At 39.5% G+C, this 27161-nt stretch overlaps 1 protein-coding gene across 4 annotated transcripts in view; it reads right to left on the bottom strand.

The window, feature by feature from the left end:
- The window catches only part of Mamld1 (mastermind like domain containing 1), a 61890-nt gene that overhangs the window by 8026 nt on the left and 26703 nt on the right, over window positions 1-27161 (bottom strand). For 2 of the 4 annotated variants that reach the window (XM_036174965.1, XM_036174966.1), the window contains one exon: window positions 2036-2279. The exons of the other annotated variants lie outside the window; for them this stretch is intronic. In XM_036174965.1, the coding sequence (XP_036030858.1) occupies window positions 2036-2279 (244 nt within the window). The remainder of the gene's footprint in view (window positions 1-2035; window positions 2280-27161) is intronic. 4 annotated transcript variants of the gene reach the window in all.

Here is a 27161-nt window from a genome sequence, read left to right as displayed (position 1 = left end):
TACAGAAGGCTATTTGTCCCAAAGGTTAATGAGCTCTGACAGGGCTTGTTTATTACCCCACAAGGAAAAGCATTTTCTCTTGTAGACTTGGGAAGCCAGACTTGAAAATACCTCCCTCATGCTCATGACTCTGAGGTACCCCAATTCTATCTGCCTGAGGACTATGTGGGAAGATTAAATCAATTGACAAATATTTATGGCTGCTATGCTCAGGACCAAGCTGCTCCCATCATGAGAGCATTACTGAATGTCTTTACCCTTGTGGGGCTTACACTAAACAGGAGAATTAGCAAGATGCAAGTCAATCATTGGAGGTAGTTTGTCTTCTAAAGGAACTTTGGCAAGGTGAAAGGATAGCCAGCAGGCAGGCATGAGCAGAGCCCTCAGGTCATACTATAATCATATATGTCATACCATTTCTTTATTAGGCAAGACTCAGGGTGGTGGTGGCCTGCTGAGGTCATTCCTTGTCCCTCTGCATAAATAGCTAAAACTTCACTTACAGTACTGGACCTACCCTTTGAGTGTTCTGAAACCATCACTGGGAGCTTCACATAATAAATGTCATCAAAAGTGAATGACAGAACTTGGTATAGGTCTTTGCCCACCAAGGCCTCTAAAAGCAACCCCCAAACTGGTCTTGGTGATTTCAGGGCTGGCTGATCCTTACAGTGTTTGCTTAAAATGCTAGGGATGATCCTCAGGCAGAGGAGATCTGTGTTTCTTCTCTCCCTGTAGTACCTGAATCCTCTGTTCCAAAGTTTTTGTGACCGGGATTGAGAGAGAATACAGACCTGTCTCTCAAAGTGGAAATCCCACTGTGCATCCACCCCATCAAGAAAGGCATTGGCCTTGGCACAGAATTACTGATGAGGAAGTAGGAATCCTCCAGCCAAGCTAGCAGTAATCTTCTCACATGGTTTCTGTGGCCAAGAAAGAGCTGGGCAGGACTGGGTGAAAACATGACATTCAAAGTAGATGGAGTCTCCTAGGGTTTTGATAATTCAGTTTCCCTGGGAGCTTTGGGTTGGACAAGATTCTTCTGGTTTCAGCTGAAGAGGGGGCAGCTAAGGAGTGCTGTGACTCTGAGGGAGAGAGAAATCAATAGCCCTTGACTGGAAAGCACAGTTTGTTCTTCTAGACCAGGACACACAGGATAAAGAGAACAAAGCTGTGTGTACTAAAGCAGAATTTCCATTAAAGGCCACAATCTCAGGAGGTCCTTTCAGCTTGATGACCATCTTCTGCAGGTTTCTGTACAGATAGGACAGACATCCTGTGGGCATTGATATTTCAGGTCTCAGAACAATAACTCTATGGTTCAAATGAAATCTTCTGCCAAGGCTGGTATCCATCACTTTGCTCTCATGACCACTAATGGGACTCTGAGGCATTCCAAGTCATTCTTTCTAGACTCAAGAATTGAGAGAGAGGCTGAGATAAACTCATAGGTAACTTTCAAAAGCTTGGCACTGAGCACTGAAACATGTCCCACTAGACTGCCTGTCCTTTAGTGGGGTGATCCAGCTGCCCACTTCTGGAGCAGGAGTCTCAAGTAAGGCCAAAGAATGGTATGGGATGTGGAGCTCAGGAGACAGAGTTTCTGAATTCTCACTAGGTATCAGAAAGGCAGTCATAGGGTAGGAGATTTGAAGGTGCAGCCTCCAAGCCTGGACACAGGGTCAGGCAGGCAGGCAGGCAAATGAGCAAATGGGGGTGCTAGAAGGTGGGTGTCAATGGGAGAGATTGCCCTCAGCAATCTCCAACTGTTTCTAGAGGTAAGGTCAAGGTGCTTGGACTGCTCTGCTTGCTTAAATTCTTCACTTTCCCAAAGAATGTTAAGAAAGAAGTGTAGAAGGTACTAGAAGTCCCTCATAGTTGTACAGAGCTCTATGGGTTGCAAAGGGCCTACTTTTCAGAGCTGTCACCTCCTGAATTCCTCCCAAATCCCCATGAGGCAGGCTGGCAGGCTGAGCAGGGAAATGTGCCCCAGCTGACAGATGAGGAAAGTGAGGCACAAGGGGGAGAGACTTACCTGCAGCATCGCAGCTAGGCAGTAGTGGAGCAGGCACCTGCCTCCAGGCCTTCGGATCCCAGCCGCCCCAGGGGGCTGCCTCTGAGGTGCTGTACGAGGAGGTGACTCGGGCCAGCTCATGAGCAAAGGAGCTGCCGGGCAGGAAGGACTCACTCCCCAGGGCCTGGCGGGATGGGGGTTGTCGCCCCAGGCTGACCTGGGGAGGCCTGGCTTCCCCAAGCTTGCAGGCTTTGTCTATATGAGTCTACAACAACCGATTGAACAATCCATCAGCTGTTTTGCCACAAAAGGCTTCTGACTGATTTGTCACTGCCCTGACCAACTAATGGGGTTCTTTGAATGTTATGGTTATACATATCAACTGGTCTGGGGAAACAAAACCAAATATCTTTGTGCTATCATCTTGCTATGGATCACAGACTCCTTTGACGATCATTTGGAAGGTATGGTCTCTCGCCACAGAAAATGCACTTACTGTGTGACATCTCCTACTCCCTAAACCAATGATTTTTTTTATGTATTTTTGTTGGTTTTGGGGAATACTTAATGCCCATAAAGGGATTTCAAATGAGTGATATCCTTCTTTAAGCAATCAATGTCTTGTTGGAAGCAGGAATAAAGCTAAGTCAGATAGCTGACAATGACTTTGGCATATTCGGATCCCTCCAACCCTCACACCACCCTCATAACAGAACACACAACTCAACCATGGTTTGTAGGTACTAGTGTGTAGACATGATGAGGTGAGTGCAAAACCAGTCAAGCATGTGCTTCCTATCAGCTATAACCTGAGCTGTATCCCTCACTGCACCAGACCTGGACAGGGCCTTAAGGCTTTGGGGCTAATGTGGACATGAGCTCCCTTGCCATCTTGTCTTACAAGACAAGAATTTCACCAGTTCTGAGTGTGTGAAATGCATGACCCAGTTCCTTCAGCTGGGAAATTAAAATGACCTTATCCTGATGCCCATATTAGCAAAGGCAAAACTCAAAAAGGTGGCCAGCAGAGCCTTGACACTCTGACAAGCACACAAGTGTCTAGCAGAAGTCATGCCTCAAAGGATAGGGGAAGCCTGCATTATGGAGAACTGTTCTTCTTTTCCTGTATCAGGCAGTGTCTCTTATTTTTCATCTTGGAGCTATTTTACCAAACAGCCCAGGGGAAAGGGGAATATTCATTTCTTGAATCCAAGAAAAACATTTGGATGCATTCAACTCACTACAAGAAATACTTAGTGACCATCTATGCAATTATTTGATATTACACTGGTAAATTTATCAATCATTTACTGTGCTCCTTGGACTAACTAACTCAAGGGTTTTAAATATTTGGTCTCACTCTGTCCTGACAAATAGCTATCTATGAGGTAGGGGCTATTACAGTCTTTACTTTTCAGATGAAGATATAGAGATCCAGAGAGATTAAATTGCCCAAAGTCACACAGCTATTTAGTACCAAAGCAAGATGTGGACATGGGTTTGCTTCATTCCCAAATCCACATGGAGCATGTACTGAGTTACTAAATTATGATATGGAAAATAAACATTGAAGTGGAAAAATGTTATAGTGAAAGTATAGATGAGGTGTTCCAGGGGAGGTTCCAGTCATTTTAAGAATGAATTATTTATATTTAAATATGGCAATAAGAAAATGACTACCTGCAGTATTTTAGAAGTAATACATGTCTATTTAAAATAAACAGCCTAACAATCCCCCTCCTAAGCCCAAATATTTCTTTGCTATTCTGATGATATTTGTCCCAGTTAGTAAGCTCAGTACCACTCTACTTGGGTAGCTCATCAAGCTCCCATTTGTTCTTGGAGAGAGGCCATCAGCGTGAGACAGAGGAAAACTGATTTTCTATAATTCACAACTCTTCATGCCTATATGCTTAGCCCCTTGATAACTCTGAATACTATTCTATAGCAGGTTTTTAGAAACAAGTTCTTATGGGTCCAGACTGTCCTCAAACTTACTAAACCCACTATATAGCTGAGGATGACACTAGAGTTTGGAAAGTCCTGAAATACACATATTTCTCAGGTTCTGAAGACTTGCCCCACTCCTTTAAGAGATTGTAAAAGCAAGAAATTGGGCTTATTCATAGAGAATGAAAGTTTTTTTTTTAAAGTTTCTCAGGAATCCTCTGTAATTTCATGTCTTGAAAAGTTTAGTGATGAAATTACTCAAGGAATGGTCTTCCACTTACCCATCAAAGTTAGGAAACTAATAAGGAGTCATGGGATAGGTTTTCAAGGGGAAGTTTTCAATGTTTGCCTGGAGCAGAATATGGGAGGCCAAGGTAGAAGAGGGAGTATGAGGAGGGATAACTAACATGAAAGATATTTGAATAAACCATATGGAAACCTATTATTATAGAAGATTAGTAAAATATATACCTATACACATATAAAAGAAATTTAAATGGAGTTACCCTATAACAGGGGGAAATGACTCCAACAGACACCATAGATTATCAAATAAAAACCCAGTGCCAGGCATGGGTTACTTCTTTATGAGTTGTTGGTCAGTGGAGTCCTCTGGACTTCTAATAATTACAGACTATCACCATTACTCTTGGTTACTCTTCTAATCTTGATGGTAAGACCCCATTGTTGAAGACACTATATACCTGAGTTATAGAACCTAGAGAAATCAAGCTCATACTGATCTGGAAGCTTTATCCCTACTTACTAGCATTCATAAGATGGAAGATACTGCACATGCTACTAAAGGAGAAAAGGAATCCTTAATCTCATTCACCTGTGAATGCTGTGAGCTTAAATAGCAATGGCCTGGCAAGATATGGCAACAAGTACAATAGTAGCACAGATGTTATAGTATGGCACAACTACTTTCTGATTGGATTTAAGGCCTTCTCTATAAGATAAAGCTATCCTGGTGTTGTTAATAATGGTCCAAACTCCATGGCTGGTGAGGTCCATAGATGCTGGGGGAGAAACTACCACTATTAGTGTGTCAGATGAGCATAGTATTAAATGGTCCCCTAAGTTATTTTTATTCCCATAGATTAGTGCATTTCTTAACCCTCATCAGAGAAGCTTCTTTTTTCGATAGAAAAAGATTGACATGGAGACCCAGAATTAGTTAACATGGAGAGAATAATTTCACATTCCTTCACCAAAAGCTCCTGGTGGAAGATTGTAAGAGCAAAGGTAGTAGATGACTACACAATACAGAGTTTTCCAGACAACAGGGCAGTCACACATAGGAACTCACAGTAGCTGTGAGTACATGTAAAAGACCTGTGTAAGCACTACACATGCACATGTAGGCAACACCAAGTGAATTTACTGGGTTAAAAAAAGAGTATGTGATATTGGAAGTGAACAATGTTGAGTGGGGGGACAGGGGAGGAATTAGAGGGCAGGAAAGGGGGGTAGATGTGTTCAAATCACATTTTATGCATGTATGAAATTCCCAGACAATAATAAGGAAAAAACTTAAAGAAATGGACCTCTATCATCATGAGCATATGCTTGCAGTGCCTTAGTAGTCTATCAGGCTGAAAAGCCTGCAGATGGCACATGGAACCAACTGTAGCAGATGGCTCATTAGTTTGGGCAGCCCTATTTTAGTAGCACAATCATAAGTGGCCTCAAACTACTCATACAGGTGCATCAAGATAGGAGCAGGCACTTTGAAGATCACTACAACCCTCAGTTGAAGCACAAAGTAAAGCAAAGGAAGAGATGCTATCCTATAAATGTATCTCACATATAACAATAGATTGATCTTATGACTAGAAATCTCTGGGAGTTAAAATGTCCCCAATAATCTTTTCTCTTTGTATTACAGTTTTAGGCCATGAGGTGCAATTTCTGTTCCCCATCCAATAAAAAGCAGAAAACACGCACTTCAGCTACACAGATGTCTTCCAGTCATCCAGAGTCAAAATTAAATACCATCTCTTTCTCTCCTGATTGCAGCTAGCTCAAAAACCCGTGTTGAGCAAGTAGCAGAGCTGGAGGCTGAGCCAGGGTCTGACTTAAAAAACAAAACAAAACCCTAGGCATGTAATCATTGTGCTTTAAGATGAGGTAGTCTTCTACCATTTTCATGGTCCTTCTGTCCCCTTGCTGGGCAGAGTAAGCACTGCTCGTAGGCCCTGGGTTTTGAAGGAGCCATCCAATTCACAGTCAACTTCAGACAACTAAGGAAGGGAGTGGCAGGATTTCCTTTGGAGACTTCTGGATTTAAACAGCAAATCTAATGCATGCATCTAAATTCATTCCCTCCCAAAGATCTATAAAACTTTAGCAAGCCTCTATGTTTAATTTTGCTTTTAAAAACAAGTTCCCACCAGGAAAGGGAAGCTAAGAAAGGAGATAATAGCACTATAATTTTTGAAGCTACAAAGCAGACCTGCCAGGCACCACCATAGCTCCTATAGAAGAGAAAGAGAGGCCAGAGGACTGCTTAGACCCAGGGCCCCAGTGCAATTTGGAATAGCCAGAACACATTCGAAAACAATTGCAGCAGCACCACCACCAAACAAACCCCTCAAACAAAAACCATGCAGATAGAGCAGAGCAGACTGACTACTTCACCTCAAAGAAGGTGAATCCCAAGTCAGCAGAGGGAAGCATGTCAAAACAACTTGGTCTATGTGCTGAAATCTTCACCATGTTCTAGAATAGGAGCCTCTAGATACTCTGGTACTGGGAGGTGAGAGGAATGGGGTGGCTGTTGGCTGAAAGGTGTTGAAGAAATAAGCAGCTTTCTGAATCCATGGGTGTGTGCCTCTCCTCAACCCTGGCAAAGCTGAGGCTTGATCCTTTGCTTGCCCCATCTCTTCTGCAAGCCTGGCATTCTGTCCACAATTTTGCCCCACATCCCAGAATGGAGGCAGGAAATCTTATCTTTTCTTAGGTCTGTTTTGCTCTTAGCTCTCACATTCCCTTAAAGTGAAGTTAGGGACAAAGGAGCACTGGGAGGCCTTCAGCTAGTAGTGGCTTGTCACTTCTTTTAGCAGAGTGTAGTGGCATATGTTTATGATTCCAGCACTTGGGAGGCTGAGCAAGTCGGAGTGCTATGAGTTTTAGGTCAGTCTGAGCTAAGAACGAAACCAAAAACCCCCAGATGGTAGTGAAACTATCTAGAAAAGAATGAGAATGATTCTCTTAGCATTAGGGTAATGAGGATCCTCATGTGGTGGGTGGACTGTGGTCATTAGGGAATACTAGGGCCAGTATTTCGTTTCTCCATATATATATATACACATACATACATATAAATATACATATTATATATATAATGCTGTATTCCAGTATGCTAGCAGGAGTTATCCTTGGGTTATTATATATTCATATTTATATATTTAATTTTCTGCATTTTTCTAGTTCAGTTCCAAAAAAACAGATTACTCTTAGAATGAGAAAGCAGTAAGCACATTTAAAAAAAAAACAAAAAAACCATAAAGTCCTCATGTCAAAATTAGTACAGATGAACATAAAGTCATGTGTGGAAGTCTTGGCAGCAGACTGATTCTGTGAATGGAAACTACAGTGCTCTCATAACTCCCCAGAGTCTAGAGTTACTTCTGGAGTTGCCTCTGGGAAGTCAGCACTAAGTGTGGTCTCTCAGAGAGTAGGTACCCAGGAAACTTCTAGACTATATTCAATGTTTTATTTCTTCCCTTGGTTGATAGCCTATATTTTATACTCTCTTTAACATCTACAGCGTACATTCTACAATGGATTTCCTTGAGAGTCCTGGCAGTAGTAAACAAAGTGCTATGTCAAAGGAGCAACTAAAATTTAGAGCTTCAAAAGTCACTTTGGTATTTTGTGTCAGTCATCTGTCTTTCTGGAGCTACTCCAGGTACAGTAGGTTTGGAGTAGGGCATGAAATTTAAAGCTGTGGGCCTGAAGTTGCACATTATCATCAAGAGATTGGGAATGTGCCTGGTGCTGGCACTCTCAATTCTGGTCTGGAATGCCAACAACTCATGGAATGGATCTTCAGACACCCAGGCAGGTGGTTTGCTAAGACTCCTATATCATGGCTGCCTAAAATCCTTCCTTTGTCTTTTTTTTCTTCCACGACAGGGATTCTCTGTGTAGCCTTGTGTCTTTCCTGAAACTCACTTGGTAGCCCAGGCTGACCTCGAATTCACAGAGACCTGCCTGGCTCTGCCTCCCGAGTGCTGGGATTAAAGGCGTGTGCCACCACCGCCTGGCTAAGAAAAAAAAAATCCTTCCTTTCTACTTCCAGTGAAGACCTTGTCTTCTTCTTCCTTCATACCTCTTCCACCTCCTTTTCTAGCATGAGGGGCAGCACTGGGTCACCCATTCAAGCATCATTCTCTGTAGAGAAAGGAGAGGTCACACTGTTTTCCCCAGGTAGTCAAGCAAGCTGAAGCCAGATTGCGAGAGCCAGCAAGATCCTAGAGAGCACTTGCTGCTGATACCTAGTCCTCTTTGGGTCTATAATTCTAGAACACCTTCTCAGCAACACTGGCCTCTTCCAGCTCTCAACTTGGTAAGTGGTTGCTACAGAGCAAGGCCCAAGTTTCCATTCATCAGAGGTAGATCAAGGCATAAAGTCATCAAATTTTATACTAGGCTGATGAAACTTAACAGTGGGCAGATACTAAAGGCCTGTGGACAAAGCCTTTGGAATAGCTCCAGGGCTAGGTGAAGATGTATGGTCAGATATCTATTACAGCTAGCATTGCCTGGAATGAGTTGCAGCCGTCTGGGGACATGTGTCTACCTCAATAACAGGTGGGTCAGGAAATTGTGGCCTTTAGTTCTACCCTGGAGTTATAATGACCTTATCAGGTTGTGGTGTTGGGGTATGACACAAGATGATGATATGAATAGCTGTGGTAGAAGCCTGAGGCTGGTCCATTCACAAAAATCCCTGGAACCAGGCAAAATACTAGTATATAGTGATAGGTCAGCAACTACAGAAGAGATATTTGGGTCTACCCTGGCCCCAAAGAGATATATGCTGGGACAGACTAATTTTTCTTGGTACTTTCCTTTTCTTTCACAACTCTATTTTCATTACATTTCCGAAGTAATTTTGTGTGCATGTATGTGTATTGTGTGGGTGTGCTCATAGTATAGCACATGTGCAGAGATCACAGGGCAACCTGTGGGAGTTGGTTCTCTCCTTCCACCATGTAGGTCCCAGGAATTGAACTCAGGTTGTCACATTTGGTGACAAGTGCCTATACCAGCAGCACATCTCTCTGGCCCCCGTGCCTGTTCTTTCTTACAAAATGCCAATAGCATATTTGGGACAAATCAGCATGTGGATTGCCTTATAGTACTAAAAAAGTTGACAATGCATCAACAGAAGACTCTTAGCAAATCTGGCCCTGGATGTCACCATGAAAATAAGCAGCCTGCTTAGAATTTCTCTTAAGACAAGCACAACTAAAGCTGTTATATATAACTAATCTTTCAATGCCAAGGTGATGGCACATGCAACAAGCATCAAGGGCTTTCAGGAAATATAACTTCATTTAGTATTGAAAATGAGGTACCAGAAACTAATCAGAGTAATCAGTATGGGATATAGCTTCAATAGAGAATTAAAACAGCTGTTTATTTAAAGGAAACTCAATGAGCTTAAAGAAAATATATTGATAATCTAATAAGGAAACTTAACAAAAAGATGGGAACAATTAAAAATTGAAGGGGAATTCTTGTGCTGAAAAATACATTCAGTAAAATTAAGAAACAACAAAAAAGACAACAAAAGCAGGATAGACTAAAGAGAAGAAGTGGTCAACTTGAAGATAGGTGACTTGAAAATAAGCAGTTGGAGAATATAAGAGTGAAAAGGAATGAAAAAAGCTTGTGAAAGCTTTGGGATAGTATAAAAAGAGCCAATATTTGGGTGTTCAAGAAAGACCTGGGAATGCCAAAGGAGTAGACAGCTTATATAAATGAATAATAGCACTAGAAAGTTTTCCAGCCCTAGAGAAGGGTTCAAGTATCCAGGCAGAGAAAGGCCAAATGACTCCCATCATATTTAACTCAACTTTACCTACCCTTATTTTATAAATAAGGTCTCAAATCGTGGGGGAATTATTACAGTAATAAAGGAAAAAGAAATCTGTTAGCTCAGTATACTATATCCAGTAGAGCTATCTTGTCTAGAGAAGGAAGAAGGGATAAAAGCATTCTCAAGCAAAAGCTGAGAGCAGATCTTTCTGAGACCTTTTACACAAGCAAACACTAAAGCAAAAGATACTAATGAGTGAAAATTCAACATTCAAAAGGAAGTGTAATTATAGAAATTGAGAATTATCTAATTCTGTAAGCATGGTGCATAAATTATTCATAGCCTTAGGATGAAGACTAAGGCAAAAATGAAAAAATGAATATATTAATATACTAAAAGATGAGCAACACACAAAGTCATAAAGTAGAGTATCAAAGATTCAAAACATGAGGAGAAATGGAGTGTAAATGGAAAGTATTCTTATTAGTATATTTTCTCTTCCTCTTTTGATTCTGTAGTTATCTTTACAACCATGCTAAGAAGCAAACATTTAGAAAATGAATTATTTTTATATGCCTCATAGTAGCCTATAATGGGAAACTCAGATATAAGTCAGGAATCAAACACATGACTGGAATTATCCAGTTAACCACAAAGGAGAGGGGGGAAAATAGACTACAATATGATTAGAAAATAACTTTAAATAACAATGATAGTAAGATCTTACATACCAGTGGTTACCTTAAATGTAAATGGATCAAGTTATCTAATTAAAATGCATAGAGTGACAAGACAGATAAAAAGAAAGACCCAATCACATATTGGTTACAAGAAACTAATTTATCTTTAAGAACATACATATACTAAAAATGAAAGGATGAGATAAGAACATTTCATGTAAAAGGGATTACAAAAAAGAGAAAGCAGTCATACTTATATAAAATAAAATAGATTTTTAAATCCAAAACAGTAAAAAGAGATAAAGGAAGGTTATCATCTAGTGTCTAAGGGGTTTGGATTTTAACAGTTCATTAACACCTAAACTCATCAGTTAAAGGATCTCCCTCCAGCTAATGGTGCTATTGGAAGGTGGTGGAATCTTTAGGAGTAGGGTATAGTTATAGGAACTAAAGTCATTGTGTGTATGTGTGTGTTTGTGGGGGGTGTCCTTGGAGGTATTTGGGGCCTTGACTCATTCCTCTTGATTTAGCTTCCTAGACTCAAGAATGTGAAATGGTTTGTTATATCATTCACTTTCACTCTGATTTTCAGGTTCATTCTAGGCGCAAAGCAATGGGGGCCAAGCCACTGTGGACAGAACCTTGGAAACTGTGAGCCAAAATACATCTCTCCTCCTTTTTGGTTGTATCTAGTATTGTTGCACAATGACAGAAAGTTGATGAACACATGCACTGGATATCTGAATGTGCAAATGTATAATTCAAATTTTAATAGACCTATAGGGAAAGCTCGACTCCAATACAATAATATTGGAGATGTTAACACTTCACTTTCAATGATGAATGGACCATCCAAATGGAGAATCAAGAAATAGATGGCGGAGTTAAATTTCAACTGAGATCACATGGACCTAATAGTTACCTATAGAGCATCCCATTCCAATAACTATAAAATACACATTTTACTCTGTACAGAATATTATCTAGGATAGATTAATAATAAAAGCATTGAATAGTATAGACTATACAGTCCTCCATAAAATAAGTCTCAATAAATTTAAAGGAACTGAAATTATATTGGATATATATTTTTTCTATCATAATACATAAAGTCAATAATCAAGAAAAAGAGAAACATTTGAAACTATAAACACATGGAAATTAAATAACTTGCTTTTGAATACCTAATGAGTCAAGGAAGAAATCAAGAAGTAAAGTTTTCATTTATTATTATTATTATTATTATTATTATTATTATTATTATTATTATATGTGTATGAGTGTTTTGCCAGCATGTATGTCTGTGCACCACATATGTGCAATTCCCACAGAAATCAGACTAGGGCATCAGATCTCCTGGAACTGGAGTTACAGATGATTATGAGCCATCATGTGGGTGCTGGGAATGGAATCTAAGTTGTCTGGAAAGGCAACAGTGCTTTGAACCACTGAGATACCATTCCAACCCAGAAAAAGGAAATTTAAACTTCCTTGAAACATGTGAAAATGAAGATCCAATCTATGGGATACATCCAAAGCACTACTGAGAGAGAAATTTATAATAATCAACACCCATATCAAATAAAAGAAAGATCTCCAATACTGCATCCCAAGGAACTAGAAAAGCTAAAACTAACTGATCCTAAATTTAGAAGGAAAAAATTAAATCTCCAAGCAGAAAACAAATAAACAAAACAAAACCCAAAAGAAATAGAGACTAAGAAAATGTAGTCAAAATGATCAATGAAACAAAGAGATGATTCTTTGCGAAGACAAAAGAGAGCCAGTGAGATGAGTCAGTGGGTAATGGAGCTTGCTATGAAAGCCTGGTGATCTGAGTTCAATCCTGGAAATCAAATAAAAATGAAAGGAGAGAACTCATTCCACAAAAGTGTTATCTGACTTCCATGTATTGTAGCATGTGCTCTCCCATATCATGCAAACATAATAATAACAGCAACAGCAGCAGCAGTAGCAGTAACAACGATATTTTTTAAAAAGATAAAACAGGTAAGTTAAGAAAAGGAGACACAAATAAATAAAATAAAAAATGAAATACATGATGTTACAATCAACACCACATAAATACAGAATAGACATTATTATGAATAACCATATGGTAAGAAATTTGGTAGTTTAGAAAACAGACAAATTCCTAACAAACATATATATCTTACCATCACAGAATCACAAATAAATAGAAAATCTGAACAGACAAATAGCAAGAGGATAGATTGAATCAGCAATATAAATGTGCTCCATTAAAACAAAAAACAAAAACAAAAACAAAGACTATATGATTTCATGGTTTAATTAAAGCCAATTTTCTTAAGTTATTTCCAAAATCAGAGGAAGAAGGGATTCTTCTAAACACATCACATGAGGCTAACAATAACCTGATTTCCAAACCAGGTAAACACCCAAAACAAATAAAATCTGTTTTTTTAAAGGCAGATGTAAAAGTTCTCAACAAACCATCAGCATACAAGTACAGCAGCATATTCAGAAGATTGATGACCATGACCATATGGAACTTATAAAATGGATGCAAAGGATGGTTAAGTATAAGCAAATTAATAAACACAATACACAACAGCAACAGAAGAAAGTATAAAATCATATGATCTTCTTAATGAATATAGAAAAGGCACATGATAAAAATCCAACATTGTTCATGATAAAAACATTGATCAAATCAGCCAGAGAAGAAACATACCTCAATATCACAAAGGCCATTCATGATAAACCAGCATTAACCCACATAAAATGGGAAAAAAGCTGAAAACACCTTCTCCAATGTCTGTACAACAAGGTAAGGATGCCCACTTTCATCATTTTTTTTTGGTGGTTTGTTATTGTTAAAGTCATGTTATGTAGCCCAGGTTGGCTTTGCATTCTCAATTTTGAAGCCTCTGCTTCTTGAGTATTGGGATTATAATCATACACAAGCATACTTGGCCACTTTTACTACTTTATTCAAAATAGTCCTATCCACGAGACATCCAAATTCTAAAAGAAGTCATATGTCACTGTTTTCAAGTGATATGATCCTACATATAGAAACTTCTAAAGCTATTTATATACTAAGTACATTTACCAAAGTTGCAGAATATAAACAGCACTCAAAAATGATCAGCATTATTACATAATAATGATGATTTATTTGAAATGGAAATCAGGAAACAAATCCCCTTTGCAGTAGATTAAAAATGATACCTATGCACAAGTTTAACCAAGGGGCCAAAAGGCCTCTGTCATGAACATTTTAAACATTGATGAGAAAAACTGAAGAAGATAAAGTTAAAATGACATCTTCTGTTCATAGATTAGAAGAATCAATATTGTAAAATGCCCATGCTACACAAAGTGATTTCGATTCAATGCAACATTTATTAAAAGTTAGATGCTATTCTTGATAGAATTAGCAAAAACAATTCTAAAGATTGTATGGAATTACTCAAACTTATGAATAGCTAGAGCCATCTTGATCAAAAAGAACAAAGCAGGAGTTGTTAACAGGCTAAAATGTTACAGTAATTAAAGCAGCATGTTACTGGCATAGCAACAAGCACATAACAAACACATAAACTAAGAAAACAGAATAGAAACCATAAAAACCATATCTATCTATCTATCTATCTATCTATCTATCTATCTATCTATCTATCTACCTAGCTAGCTATTTATCTACTTATGAACTGATTTTCAACAAAAGTGATAAGAATATACATTGGGAAAAGAACAGTCTTTTCAATAAATGGTATTGGGAAAACTGGGTATCCACCTACAAAAAATGCAGGTAAACCCCTAAGTTTCAGTTATAAAAAGCTAATTCAAATGTATTAAAGTCTTAGGTGGGGCCTGTGGATGTAGTTCAGTTATGTGCCTAACACTCAGGAAACCCTGGATTCTATTACTTGGAATGCAGAAAGTGGGCATGTGATCATAAATTTGTAATCTTGACACTTGGGAGATAAAGGAGGAGGAGTAGAAATTCAAGGTCATCCTTGACTACATAGTGAATTGGAAACCAGTTCAAAAAATATAAAAGGATCTGAAAAAATTATAAAGGGGTTCTCATATGTAAGACCTGAAATTATGAAACTATTAGAATGAACATAAGAGGGAGGTTCAGAAAATTAGAATGAACATTTTTTTTTTTTTTTGGGTTAGGATCCAAAAGGCAAAAGTAGGCTGTGGTGATATTTTATTTGTATGTTAATAAATAAAGTTTGCCTGGAGATCAGAGGTCACATAGTGAGCCATAAATAGAAGTTAGGCGGTGGTAGCACACGCCCTTAACCCAATTACATGGCAGGTAGTGTCCCTGTGTGGTCAAGGACACAGCTAAATGTGATGATACACACATTTAATCCCAGTACCAACCATAGAGACCTGGAAGTCTGTACAGAGAGGCAGTGATGAGGAAGTGATGTGGGTGGGCTTAGAGCAATGAGAAGGCAGAAAAGGAAGGCAATAAAAGCACAGGTTAGACAGGAAGAAGCTCTTTCTGGGGAAGCTACTGCATTAAGCTAAGGCTACTTATGGCTATTCACTATTTCTCTGATCTCTTCGGCTATTACCCCTATATGTGGCTCTGTGTTTCTTATTTAATAAGACTGTTTAGAAATTCATCTATATTGTTTTTTTTGGTTCGGGTGGAATGTTCTGTAGATATCGATTAAGTCCATTTGAGTCATAACATCAGTTAAGTCCATTATTTCTCTGTTAAGTTTCAATTTGGCAGGTCTGTCCAGAGGTGAAAGTGGGGTGTTAAAGTCTCCCACTATTAATGTGTGGGGTTTTTATATGTGATTTAAGCTTTAGTAATGTTTCTTTTATATATGTGGGTGCCCTTGTGTTTGGGGCATAAATGTTCAGAATTGAAACTTTGGAAAAGCACAGGGACAAATAGCCAAACTAATGGAAACACATGAATTATGAGCTAAAAGCTGTGGAGCCCTCAACTGGATCAGGCCCTCTGGATAAGTGAGCCAAATGAATTGCTTGAACTGTTTGGGAGGCACCCAGGCAGTGGGACCTGGACCTGTCCTTAGTGCATGAGCTGGCTGTTTGGAACCTTGTGCTTACACAGGGACACTTTGCTCAGCCTGGAAGGAGGGGACTGTACCTGCCTGGACTGAATCCACCAGGTTTAAATGAATCCCCAGGGGAGTCTTGGCCCTGGAAGAGATGGGAATGGAGGGGAGGGGAACCCATGGCTGATGTGTAAAATTAAAACACAAATATAATAAATAAAAAATGGAGAAAAAAGGAGAAACACACACACAAAAAGAAATCCATCTATAATAGGCAGAGTATTAAAACAGCTTCAGCACAGCAAATGATCAAACAGTATGCATAGGAGAGAATAGTACATTTGATATGGGGCTGAACTTAAAAACACAACAGAGACAAAGCAAAACAACAAAACATTTTCTTCAAAAAAAAAAAAAAAAACCCTGAGAAACATGACATAGCTAAGTAGATCATTCTCCATGGAAGAAGTACAAATGACCAGCTTGTATTTGGTTCAATATTACTAAACATTGTGAATCCAAACCATAGTGAAATATCACCTCACTACAGCCAGAATGACTGTTATTAAAGAGGCTAAGGAGAACAAGTGCTACAGTAAATGCAAGAACTGGAAGCCTTGCACACTGCTGGAGGAAATGGTAATTAGTACAAACATTACATAAAACAATATAAATATTCCTCAAATTTTTGGAATAAAGTTACTGCATCATCATACAGCCTAAGGAAATGAACTTAGCTATGTTGAAGACACATCTGCACTGCCATGGTACTGTAGCATCACTAATAATAGTGTCCATCATCAGATGAATAGGTAAAGAAAATGTGGTATACATCTGCATGGAATATCTTTAGCCAGGAAAAGAATGAAAACCTATTATTTGTGGCAATATGGGTGGAACTGGAGATTATGTTAACTGAAATAAGACAAGACTAGAATGACAAATATTCCATGGTCCTACTTGTACAGGGATTCCCAAACAGACGATCTCATTGAAAATAAGAGTCAAGTGGCAGAGCTATCCAAATAGATAAGCAGAGAAGAGAATTCTGGGAAGAAGAAGGCTGAGTCAGGAGATGCCAGCCTGCCATCCGAGGAGCAGCATGTAATGGCACACAGGTAAAGCCACAGAACACATGGCAACATATAGATTAACAGAGATGGGCTGAGTTTAAATGTAAGAGCTAGTCAGGGGTAGGCTTGAGCTAATGGTTGAGTGGTGTGTTTACTTGGGTTTGAATGGCTGTGGGACAGGCAGGACATAGGAAAAACCTTTCAGCTACAGAAAATTTTCCTTTTTTATCCAGATAATTTTCCTATTTGTAGTGCCCTGGAACTCCCAAGTTGGCTAACTGCAGCCCTGTTTGCCAACCTTGACCTTGATGTCCTCCCTATGCTGATTCCCTGCTGGTCTCCACCCTCCTGAATGCTCACTGGAGGTTCTTTGTTTGTGTATCTTGCATTTGGTGTAAGCAGCTTAGATGCAAGAATGTAGAACATTCAGTAGTGAACTTCTGCCCTCCAGGGGTTCTTCCATTGTGCTGTAAGCCTGTATTTAAGGTTTCCTCCCTTCTTCAATAAGGCATTTGGCATCCTCTGGCATGAATGACTCTCTGTCTTTTGTCTCTGTTTTTCCAATCCACAACCCCTGGCTGGGACATGGTGAATGGGTGGTGGTAGTGTGGGCGCTACCGCAACAAATGGAGGTTCTACAGGGATCCGAGAAAGAAGGGAAGAGCTGATGGACACCTGGTTAAGTATGGAGCCAGCAATTTAAAGAAAAAAAGAGAAGACAAGGGTGAATTGAAATGGGTGCAGCTAGCTCACAGTCAGTTAATTGGACTGCTGAAGCAGGAAGGTACCAAAGTTAAGAAAGGGCAAGACAGCTAAAGATTTAAAATAAAAAAGGAAATCTTCCCACTAGAGAAGAGGGAAGGAAAGGAAATTTCCTGTTAGAAAAAGGAGAAAATTTTAATCAAATAAAAAGAATTTTCTCAGTAAAAGGGGGAAAATTTTTGAAACTAGGCCTAAAGATTTTGGGGCCTTGTAGAGGAAGGATGAAGGAAAGAGAAAAGCCTCTTCTCAGTGGTAATGGAGGAAGAAAGGGCTCTTTCCGATGTAGAAGTTTCAGGATAGCTAGAGCTCTGAGCTCTTTCTGCCTGCCAGCGCAGAGCAGCAGCACCTGAATTGCAGGGAGTCGGCAGGTGGGCCTCACTGCTGCTGGCTGAACAAGCAAGCAAGCCCAGAGGCTCAAGTTTTGTTGTCTGTTTGTTTGACTTTGGTTTAAATGTTTTTTATTTTTCCCTCCGAGTGGGAATAATTCAATATTTAGGATCCCTTCATTGGAAATGTTTTTCTGTTTTTCCCTTATGGTGGGAATAACTCATTATTAGATAGTCCCTTCATGGGAGTAAGAGGAAGTTTAAATGGGAGTGCATGTGTGTGTGGTGGACAAAGACACTTGTGATGGCCAGGAGAGACAGACAGGCAAGTACACAAGGCAGGAGGCATAGATTGAGGGGAACGGACAACGGACTTGTGGGCAGGCAAGCGAGCAGAGGCCTGGAGGAGGGACAAGCGCTAAAAGTTTAGACGGGTCCAACTTCTGGTGATAAAGGTTTTGGTTAGGACATGGAATGCTAAGTCAATGCAGTTTGAATTTCCAGGAATATTAATCATTCATTGCATAAAGGATGTTATGTTCTTTTGATTGTCTTAAAAAATGTTTGGACGAATGGTTGATTCTTGTGGTAGATAAGCTAAAGGAATAGGATTCATAATTTTAAACTATATATATATATTAGGTATGCTCTTGTCTGTTGATCATTACTGAAAATTTGGCTCTGCTCTTTCAGAATTCAGTTGCTTTCTAGAATTCTATAGAAATATAATACGTAAAATGGATTTTGTTGTTAGCTTTTTAAATAATGTTGCTAAGATAAACCCATAAAAATAATCTCTTATTAATAAAGAGGTTACAAAATTATTTTTCCAGTAAATAAAATACAGTTAAATTGTTTGGTCCACATTGTTAATAATTGGCGATTTACATCAATGCATTACTTGGAAATATATAAGGAAGGACCCTCTTTTTAAGATTTTATAAACATACTCAAGAATATTGCCTAAAGTTACTTCTTCAAATCCTATAGAGATTGTATTTAATGCTTTTATAATTGGCACATGTCAAAAGGACCAAAGAAATAGAAGCTGGTGATAGAATTGCTCAATTATTATTGTTTTCATATTTTAAATGCAAAATGGCGCCTATATGTAGAACTGGAGGCTTTGGAAGTACAGGAGAAAATATGTTTTGACAAACAGTTATCAATGATAAACAGCCTAAATTAAAAATAAAATGATATGGGATTGAGATTAAAAGATTATTGGATTCTGGTGCTTGATATATCTATAATTTCACAAGAATCTTGAGATCCCAACTGCCTCTAGTAGAAGTCAGGTCAATGGAGGCTGTTACAGGATCTTAGAGCTGTAAATAAAACCATGCTTCTCATGGGAGCAACACAGCCTGGTTCACTGCCCCTATGGCAATTCCTAAACATTGGCATTTAATTGTGATTGACTTATTTAGATAATTTATTGGCTGCTAAAGATAAAAACTTGTTTTTGATGTCTTTTCTAAATTACAAGAGGTTCTTAGCCTGGCTAATTTACAAATAGCCCCAGAAAAGGTACAGGTATCTATCTTTTCCCTATCATTACTTAGGTCATGAATTGTTAAGCATAGGCATATATCCACAAAAGATTACTCTGTGTACAGATCAGCTATGCACACTTAATGATTTCCAAACCTTTCTGAGAGATATTCAATGGCTTCAGTCCACTTTGAAGATTCCAACAGGTCAGCTTTGCCCCTTATATGATGTCTTAAAGGGTGACCCTGACCCTTTATCTCCCTGTGAATTAATAGCTGAAGGGCGTACAGCCCTACAATGTGTGCAAGAGGCCCTGGAACAGGCTCACGTGCAATATATAGATCTTTCTTCTCCCTTGTTGTATTTGATATTTTGTTTTACTCATTCACCTACTGGAATGTTTTGGCAAACAGGTCCTATTCTATGGGTACATTCCCCCGCTTCTCCAGTGACAATCATTATTCTTTATCCTCAGATTATATTTAAGGGAATCAAGATCAGTGTTCAAACTTTTGGTAAGGAGTTAGATATTGTGGTAACCCCATACACCCAGTCTCAAATAGCATGGTTGCAAGCTAATGATAATGATTGGACCATATTGACATGCTCCATGCAGGATCAGTTTGATACTCATTACCCCTCCAATGATGTATGTCAATTTTTTAAATTGCATCCTGTTATATTTCCAAAGATAGTACAGATGACTCCTATTCCTCAGGCCTGTGTAGTATTTACTGATGGCATATCATATGGTTTTGCTGTGGTAGTTTCTGGTAACATAGCGAAAAGAATGAAAGTCCAAGGCACTTCCGCCCAGATGGTGGAGGTACAGGCACTGTTGCTTGCTTTACAGATGTTTTCTGATGAATGTGTAAATATTTATACTGATAGCCAATATGTGGCACATGCAATTAGGCCTTTGGAGACAACAGCTTACATACCATCCATTTCTCCCATTCATGAATATTTGTTGCAAATGCAAGGATTCATATGGTCCTGCTCACATAACCTTTATTTGGGCCATATTAGAGCTCATAGTCAATTGCCTGGACCTCTAAGCGAAGGTAATCAGAGGGCTGATGCCATTACTGATATGACTGTCACATTAATTTGTTCTGCCTTTGAAAAGTCTGCTCAGTTGCGTCAACATTATCATCTTAATGCTGGATCTCTTCGTCATCATATGGGCATAACCTGGGAACAAGCCATCCATATAGTTCAATCATGTCCTCTTTGTCCTGAATTTTTACCTGTTCCTCATTAGGGAGTTAATCCCTGAGGACTTTCCTCAGGACAATGAAGTTCCTCTTTGGGTTCCTGAGTGCTGTGTGTGCCCTGTGGTTGCTGCTGAATCCCAACATGGCAGAGACCTATTGAGCCTTTGTAAAAAACTCTCCCCTTCTGATGCCAATGGGGATTGAGAGCCCAATACGGCCAGCCTTGGCAAGCATTAACAGAAGCCTAGGAAGTTAGCCATGCGGTTGGATTCTTCAAAAGGTAATGTAACTGCTCTTTCAAGTATGTTTGAGAACGTGTCACCCAGACACCTTGGAGATTAAGGATAAACCTAAAGGTCACTGACTTCCATTTGTTAACAGTAGCATACCAGCTAAGCATTTTCATTTTTTGCAACCCTCTTCAAGCTGGTATAGTACCTACTCTTCAGGAATGGCTCTGTGCAACATTTATTGGCCTCCTGAAATTCATCTAACACCTTTTGAAGATACCTTAAAATCTGTGAGCCTGAATGTAGCCATTATGAGACCATTAGTTTTGCTCCTTGTCTTCTGTCTTTTTTATTTTCTTTATGGTTCTTAGTTGTTCTTTTACAGAGCTGCCAGCTTAAGTTGTGCTGGGATCAAGAAAAATGGGCCTTGGTGGTTTGTATTCCTGGAGCTGTGGCCATGCCAATGGACCGTGGCAGTTAGACACAGATGATGCTCACATGCTCCAGAAGAGAATTTGACACCACTGTTGCCATTGTTGCTGTTATAGCAGTGGCAGCCACTGCTGCTACTGTTTCTGGGATTGCCATTTCACTACAGCTAGCACAATGGAGACCCTGGCAGCAAAAGTAGCTACCATAGTTAATTACTCTTTCATTCTACTAGGCATGATAAATTTAATTCAGTAGTTATATACATTTCAATTGGCTTTGAATGTTATAAATTTATAAACTCAAGTTCCATTTGCTTTTGGGATACTATCTTACAAGGACTCCAATTTGCAGTAAGGCTCGTTAAGGAAAGGAATGGCTCAATTGCCTCTAGCCTATTGGCTATGGGAGGGTTAGGACTTCTGTTGGTCTTTTCTGTGTCACACAGATTGCAAGCCCAGTGCTGCTTTGAGATCTTTGGCAGCAGTTAACCCTACAGCTCACGTGGTCAAGCCTGTATGATAATGAGTATTCAGAGACGGGTAATGCTTGGGGGGCGGTTGCCAACCTAAGACAGAGCACTTGTATGGCCTGGTCAGGTATCTCCATGACGGGTAAGGCAACCTGCTGATGTCCCACGCAACCTAAGTCAGAAGCTCATTTTTTAGTAAAAAGAGGGACCTGTGGTGCCCTGGAACTCCCAAGTTGGCTAACTGCAGCCCTGTTTGCCAACCTTGACCTTGATGTCCTCCCTATGCTGATTCCCTACTGGTCTCCACCCTCCTGAATGCTCACTGGAGGTTCTTTGTTTGTGTATCCTGCATTTGGTGTAAGCAGCTTAGATGCAAGAATGTAGAACATTCAGTAGTGAACTTCTGCCCTCCAGGGGTTCTTCCATTGTGCTGTAAGCCTGTATTTAAGGTTTCCTCCCTTCTTCAATAAGGCATTTGGCATCCTCTGGCATGAATGACTCTCTGTCTTTTGTCTCTGTTTTTCCAATCCACAACCCCTGGCTGGGACATGGTGAATGGGTGGTGGTAGTGTGGGCGCTACCACAACACCTATTCCTTCTCTATTTGGATGACCTTAGAAATTAAGGGTCCTTAGAACACGAGGAGACACATACAGAACCAATTCTGAGGATGGCACATCTTTAGGATTTCTCAGTCGGAGACTGAGCCCAAAGGGTAAATTGGATTTCCATAGGGTTGAGCATTTGGGGAAGTGAGATCATGGCAAAAAGGAGTGAATGCATCAGGAAAGTCACCAAGACTGACTGCAGCAGTGCATGGTGGCTGATAGATGGCCTATTCACCATCAAATATGTCTTCCTTCTCTAGATTCCTCTACCCATTCTCATTCAAGTGGTTTCACCCAATAGCTTCATGCCCAGAAAATGCTTGGCAGGAACCTTATCCCACCTGAGATTCTAGAGGTGGGGCATTCAGTTTTGCAGACAGAAAGCTGCATAGTATGCATATTATCCTTTCTAGCCAATAAATCCCTGAAGGCCAGGGACTTCTGAGAAAGAAGTTCCCTTGCTCCTCTGACATAGAGACTAGAATGGGGTTCTTTGAATTGGGGACAGGAGGAAGTTGGCAGCTTCTGGAATTGCAGACAGCTACAATGTGCCCACAAGGGGAGCTAGCTCTAGGATGAGGGAAGATCTAAAAGTTACACATCTCTGATAACAGGGTTAAGTTGATGATTTAGAGAAACTTGAAGCTACCCAACTGCTGCACTTTCCCTCATAGGAGTCAGTAAGTTATGTTTTAAATTAATTATTAATTACTTTTTGTCTAAGCCATAGTGAACTGGTTTGTCTGCTACCAGCAACTGAATATATTCTGATATATCACCTAGCCTAGCTCCTTGGATTTCTGAGTTCATGAAGTCTGTTCTAAGCTATCAGCCTTGGGTTAAAAAAAACATGTATGTCCCCTATCCAAGTGCCAACCAGGACAGACCCTGCTTAGCTTTCAAGATGAGAAGAGACAAGGAACATTCAGGATAGTATAGCTGTATACAAGACCACCTTATTTCTAATGATGAAGAACAAGGCCTCTATAGCCTTGCTCAGCCTTGAGTCATGTTTCCTTATTCCTTAGGCCAGCTTTCTTAAAGAAAAATGTAACACACCTGCAATGTTCAGCACACTCCAGCAAACATACCCAAGTGTAGATCAAATATCACCATCTTGGGCTCTTCTTTCAGATGTCTAGTTCAGTACTAAAACTCTTAAATTTGCATTAGTAGAATGTGATACACATTTGAAGAGCAACAGTATAGTAGAACATTAAGAATCTGGATTGTATTCAATTCTGATGCAAATTTCAATATGTGTACTTTGTGGGGTTTTGTGAAGAAAATAATTGATCCAAACTGGAATTTATCTATAGAAAACAGGCAATGTTACCTCCTAAGAACAATTATTGGAACCATGTTCCTGAATTTTAAAATCCTTTGAAAAGTCCAATAATATACCAGAAAGTCAAGATTTGATTTCAGATAAGATAGTGGAACAAAAGCCTTTAAAAGGTCTTACTGAGTAGTCTGCTGATGATTCTAGAGCAATGACAAAGGTTCATTCCCTTTCTCTGTTCTTTTGTCCAACATTGCATCACTTTAACTACTTGGAGAATAGAGAATAGATACAAATAAAATACAGAGTTAGAGAGGAATGCTTATCAGTCTCTCTCTCTCTCTCTCTCTCTCTCTCTCTCTCTCTCTCTCTCTCTCTCTCTCTCTGTGTGTGTGTGTGTGTGTGTGTGTGTGTGTGTGTGTGTGTGTGTGTGTGTTATGGGCTGGAATTGGCAAATACAATGAGCAGGGCAGATGGGGATGTGTTTCCTACCCACCTAGTGAGTTGCAGGAGGGTGGGAACAAAACAGATCAATGGGAAAGAATAGGGGGAGTCTCTTAGTCTCTTCTCCACTGCACCAAATACACCCGGAGTGTTTTGTTTGGTCTGGGCCAGTGCTTTTGAACCTTCCTCATGCTGCAACCCTTTAATACAGTTCCTCATGTTGTAGTGACCCCCAAGCATAAAGTTATTTTCATTGCTACCTCATAACTGCAATTTTACTACTGTTATGAATTGTATTATGAATATCTGATACACAGGATATCTAATATGCAACTCATCTGAAGGGTTGTTCAACCCACAAAGGTGTCATAATGCACAGGTTGAGAACCACTGATCTCATCAATTTGTACCCACTCAGAAGATCTTCCCTTAGTGCCCTATACTTAGGTCAGAGGCAATCAGTGGCAAAGAAATCATGGTGGAGCCAATTGAAACATCTCAGTTTTCTTCAAATCTTAGAGAAGCTCGGAAGCCTCAGGGAGGACATATGGAACTAGAATCTTACTCAGCTGATCAACTTCAAGATAGAACCTCAAATCTATAGTAAATATCACCTATCTAGGTCTATTGAGTCACAAGTCAATTTATGGCTTGGAGTAGGATCTTTGTGGAAACTTGTAAATTACTGAGGTCTTGCCACCACTTAAAATTTTACTAACATAGTTTTATTAATAGTTGAGCCCTTAGTTATAATATGATCATATCTAGTGTGGCATAATTCCTGAACTGAGGAAGCGGCTGGAGAAAGAGCTTGGTAGAACAGATTTGTATGACTCTGGACCTCCATGAATTCAAAGAGAATGTCTATGGTTAAACCATTGCCAGAGACTGCTCTTTTAACTCCGTTTGACTTCTTTGATCTGTATTGATCTAAGTATGGCAATTAATAGAGAAGTAAAGGAATTCAGGCCCCTTACTGAGGATGGGGATGAAGAATATGATGAAAGAATATATTTCCAAGTTAAAAATTAATAAAGCAAACAAAAGCAATTAGCAATATAGCTGTCAAATGACCAAAATAAATGAAAACAAAAATCCAGAGACAAAATTTCTACAAGAAATCAGTCTACCCAGAAAGTAATAAAAATAAATGTCTCATTATTTTAAATCCTATGGTATGAGCTTGCTATTATTTGAATGCTGAATGCTGAGGGCCCTGTGGTAGCAGCCTGATTACCTGATCATAGCATGTGGTGCTGTGGCAGCGGTGGTGGAGCTGTTAAGAGGTAAGGCCTAGGGGAAGGAAGTTAGATCACTGGGAATGTGTCCCTGACACCCAGTATCACTGTATCTTTGTGCTTCTTTGCCTCCCAGCTCCTATGAGCTGAAGAGGTTTGGTAAAATATGTGTCTCCAACCATATTGTTCTGCTTTGCCTATGGACTGAGAAGTATGAGTCAAAATATATCCTTTCTTCTTACAAAGTAACAGAAATCTGACCAAAACAAAGCTTATCCAAGTAGAATCAAGCCAGTATCATTCTTTTGTTGTGTGTGGGGTGGAGGGTATATGTGGCCACACCCAAGCTGACATTTAATTTGTGATCCTCCCACCTCAGTCTCTCAAGTACTCGGATTACATATGCCCCCTTGATCAGAATAGCTAAGTGTTCTTACTAATTTGCATTTTAAGCCTAAGAAGAAAGAACATGTGCCAAGTGGTATTTAAATCATGCTCACCTGATCCTGTGCTAGTCAGAACCAAATAGCAGCTATGGACACACTGTGTAAGTGGAGACCACTGACCCACAAGACTGCAATTGACTGATTTATATCAGGAGGCTCTGTGCCACCTTTGAGTGGTATGAATAAATCTTAATTGAAAAAAAAATTATATAAGTGGCTTGAATTTCTAAGCTAGATGTCTTCTGGGCTTTTCTTATCATATCACTGTGGTATGCGAAATGGCTTCCAGAAGTCTTGTTTTGTCCTTATAAACTTCATTAACAACAGTGATAGCAGCAACAATAGGATACCCTGTACAAAGGACCACTGAAAGCATGACACTGTATTTGTTGGAAGTTGAAGAGATACTCATATTCAGAGATTACACAAATGCTGTAGAAGCACAAGAAACACAACTATATCACAAAGATGCATTGCAGTCAGTGTCCTTACACATGGTGGCAGAGATGTTTCCTCTATGCAATGTGAAAACAGCTGAGTTCATCAAAGCTTCTAAGTCTTGGAGACTAAGATCTTCTATCAACAATTATCCCAAACCAATCATCCAAATAGTCTCAAGAACTTAACATTTTGTGAAGACTAGCAGACATACTTCAGTCACTGGTTCATTCCTCCTCCCTACATTCTTACACTTATTTAAAGGGTCACATTTTTTTGCTCACATTCAAAGCTAGGTAAGATATTTTTCTGTGGCTGAGGGGTAGTATTGAGTGTGGCCACAGATAAGACACAAATAACTCTAAAAGGTGGAAATCACCAAACCTCTAAGAGGTCAAAGCTAAAGGTCTTATGTGCATAACAACCCAATGTGCCAACTTTCTACAAGTCATTTGAACTGAACATTTATCAGAGGCTCTTGTTTCTTACTTCATGTGCCAGTGGCCACTGGAATCTGTTCCCATTGTAGTTGAGATCCCTAACCTTTTCCAGAACTCTATTTCAAAGCCCTGAACTTGCTCATAGAAAGTCAATCGTGGATGAAAAGTCACCACCAGTTTCTATTGGATCCTGTATTATCTAGAAAACTGCTAGCCTTTCTGGTGTTTCCAGACTTGTGGGTACCCAGAGAGCAAATGAAGCATATAGGGCTTCTCATACTATTCAAAATCAGTGATGATGCCTTTTCCTATTTAAGTCATTTCTTCACATCTTCCATGTTGCCATTTCTATAAAATTTACAGAGAGTACCAGTCATATTGTTTAATTTGCCAAGAAATTTATTTCTATGCACTTGTCATGTGCACTAACTCAATTTTGTGTGGTTAACTTACATGTGCTCACTACAACACAATTTGTACTGTGATGAGTAGACTTCCACTCACTTCTGCTCCTAAGCAGGAAA

This window comes from Onychomys torridus, chromosome X (assembly GCF_903995425.1).
Source record: "Onychomys torridus chromosome X, mOncTor1.1, whole genome shotgun sequence".
Taxonomy (NCBI): Eukaryota; Metazoa; Chordata; class Mammalia; order Rodentia; family Cricetidae; genus Onychomys; species Onychomys torridus.
This window is presented reverse-complemented; position numbering and strand designations above follow the sequence as displayed.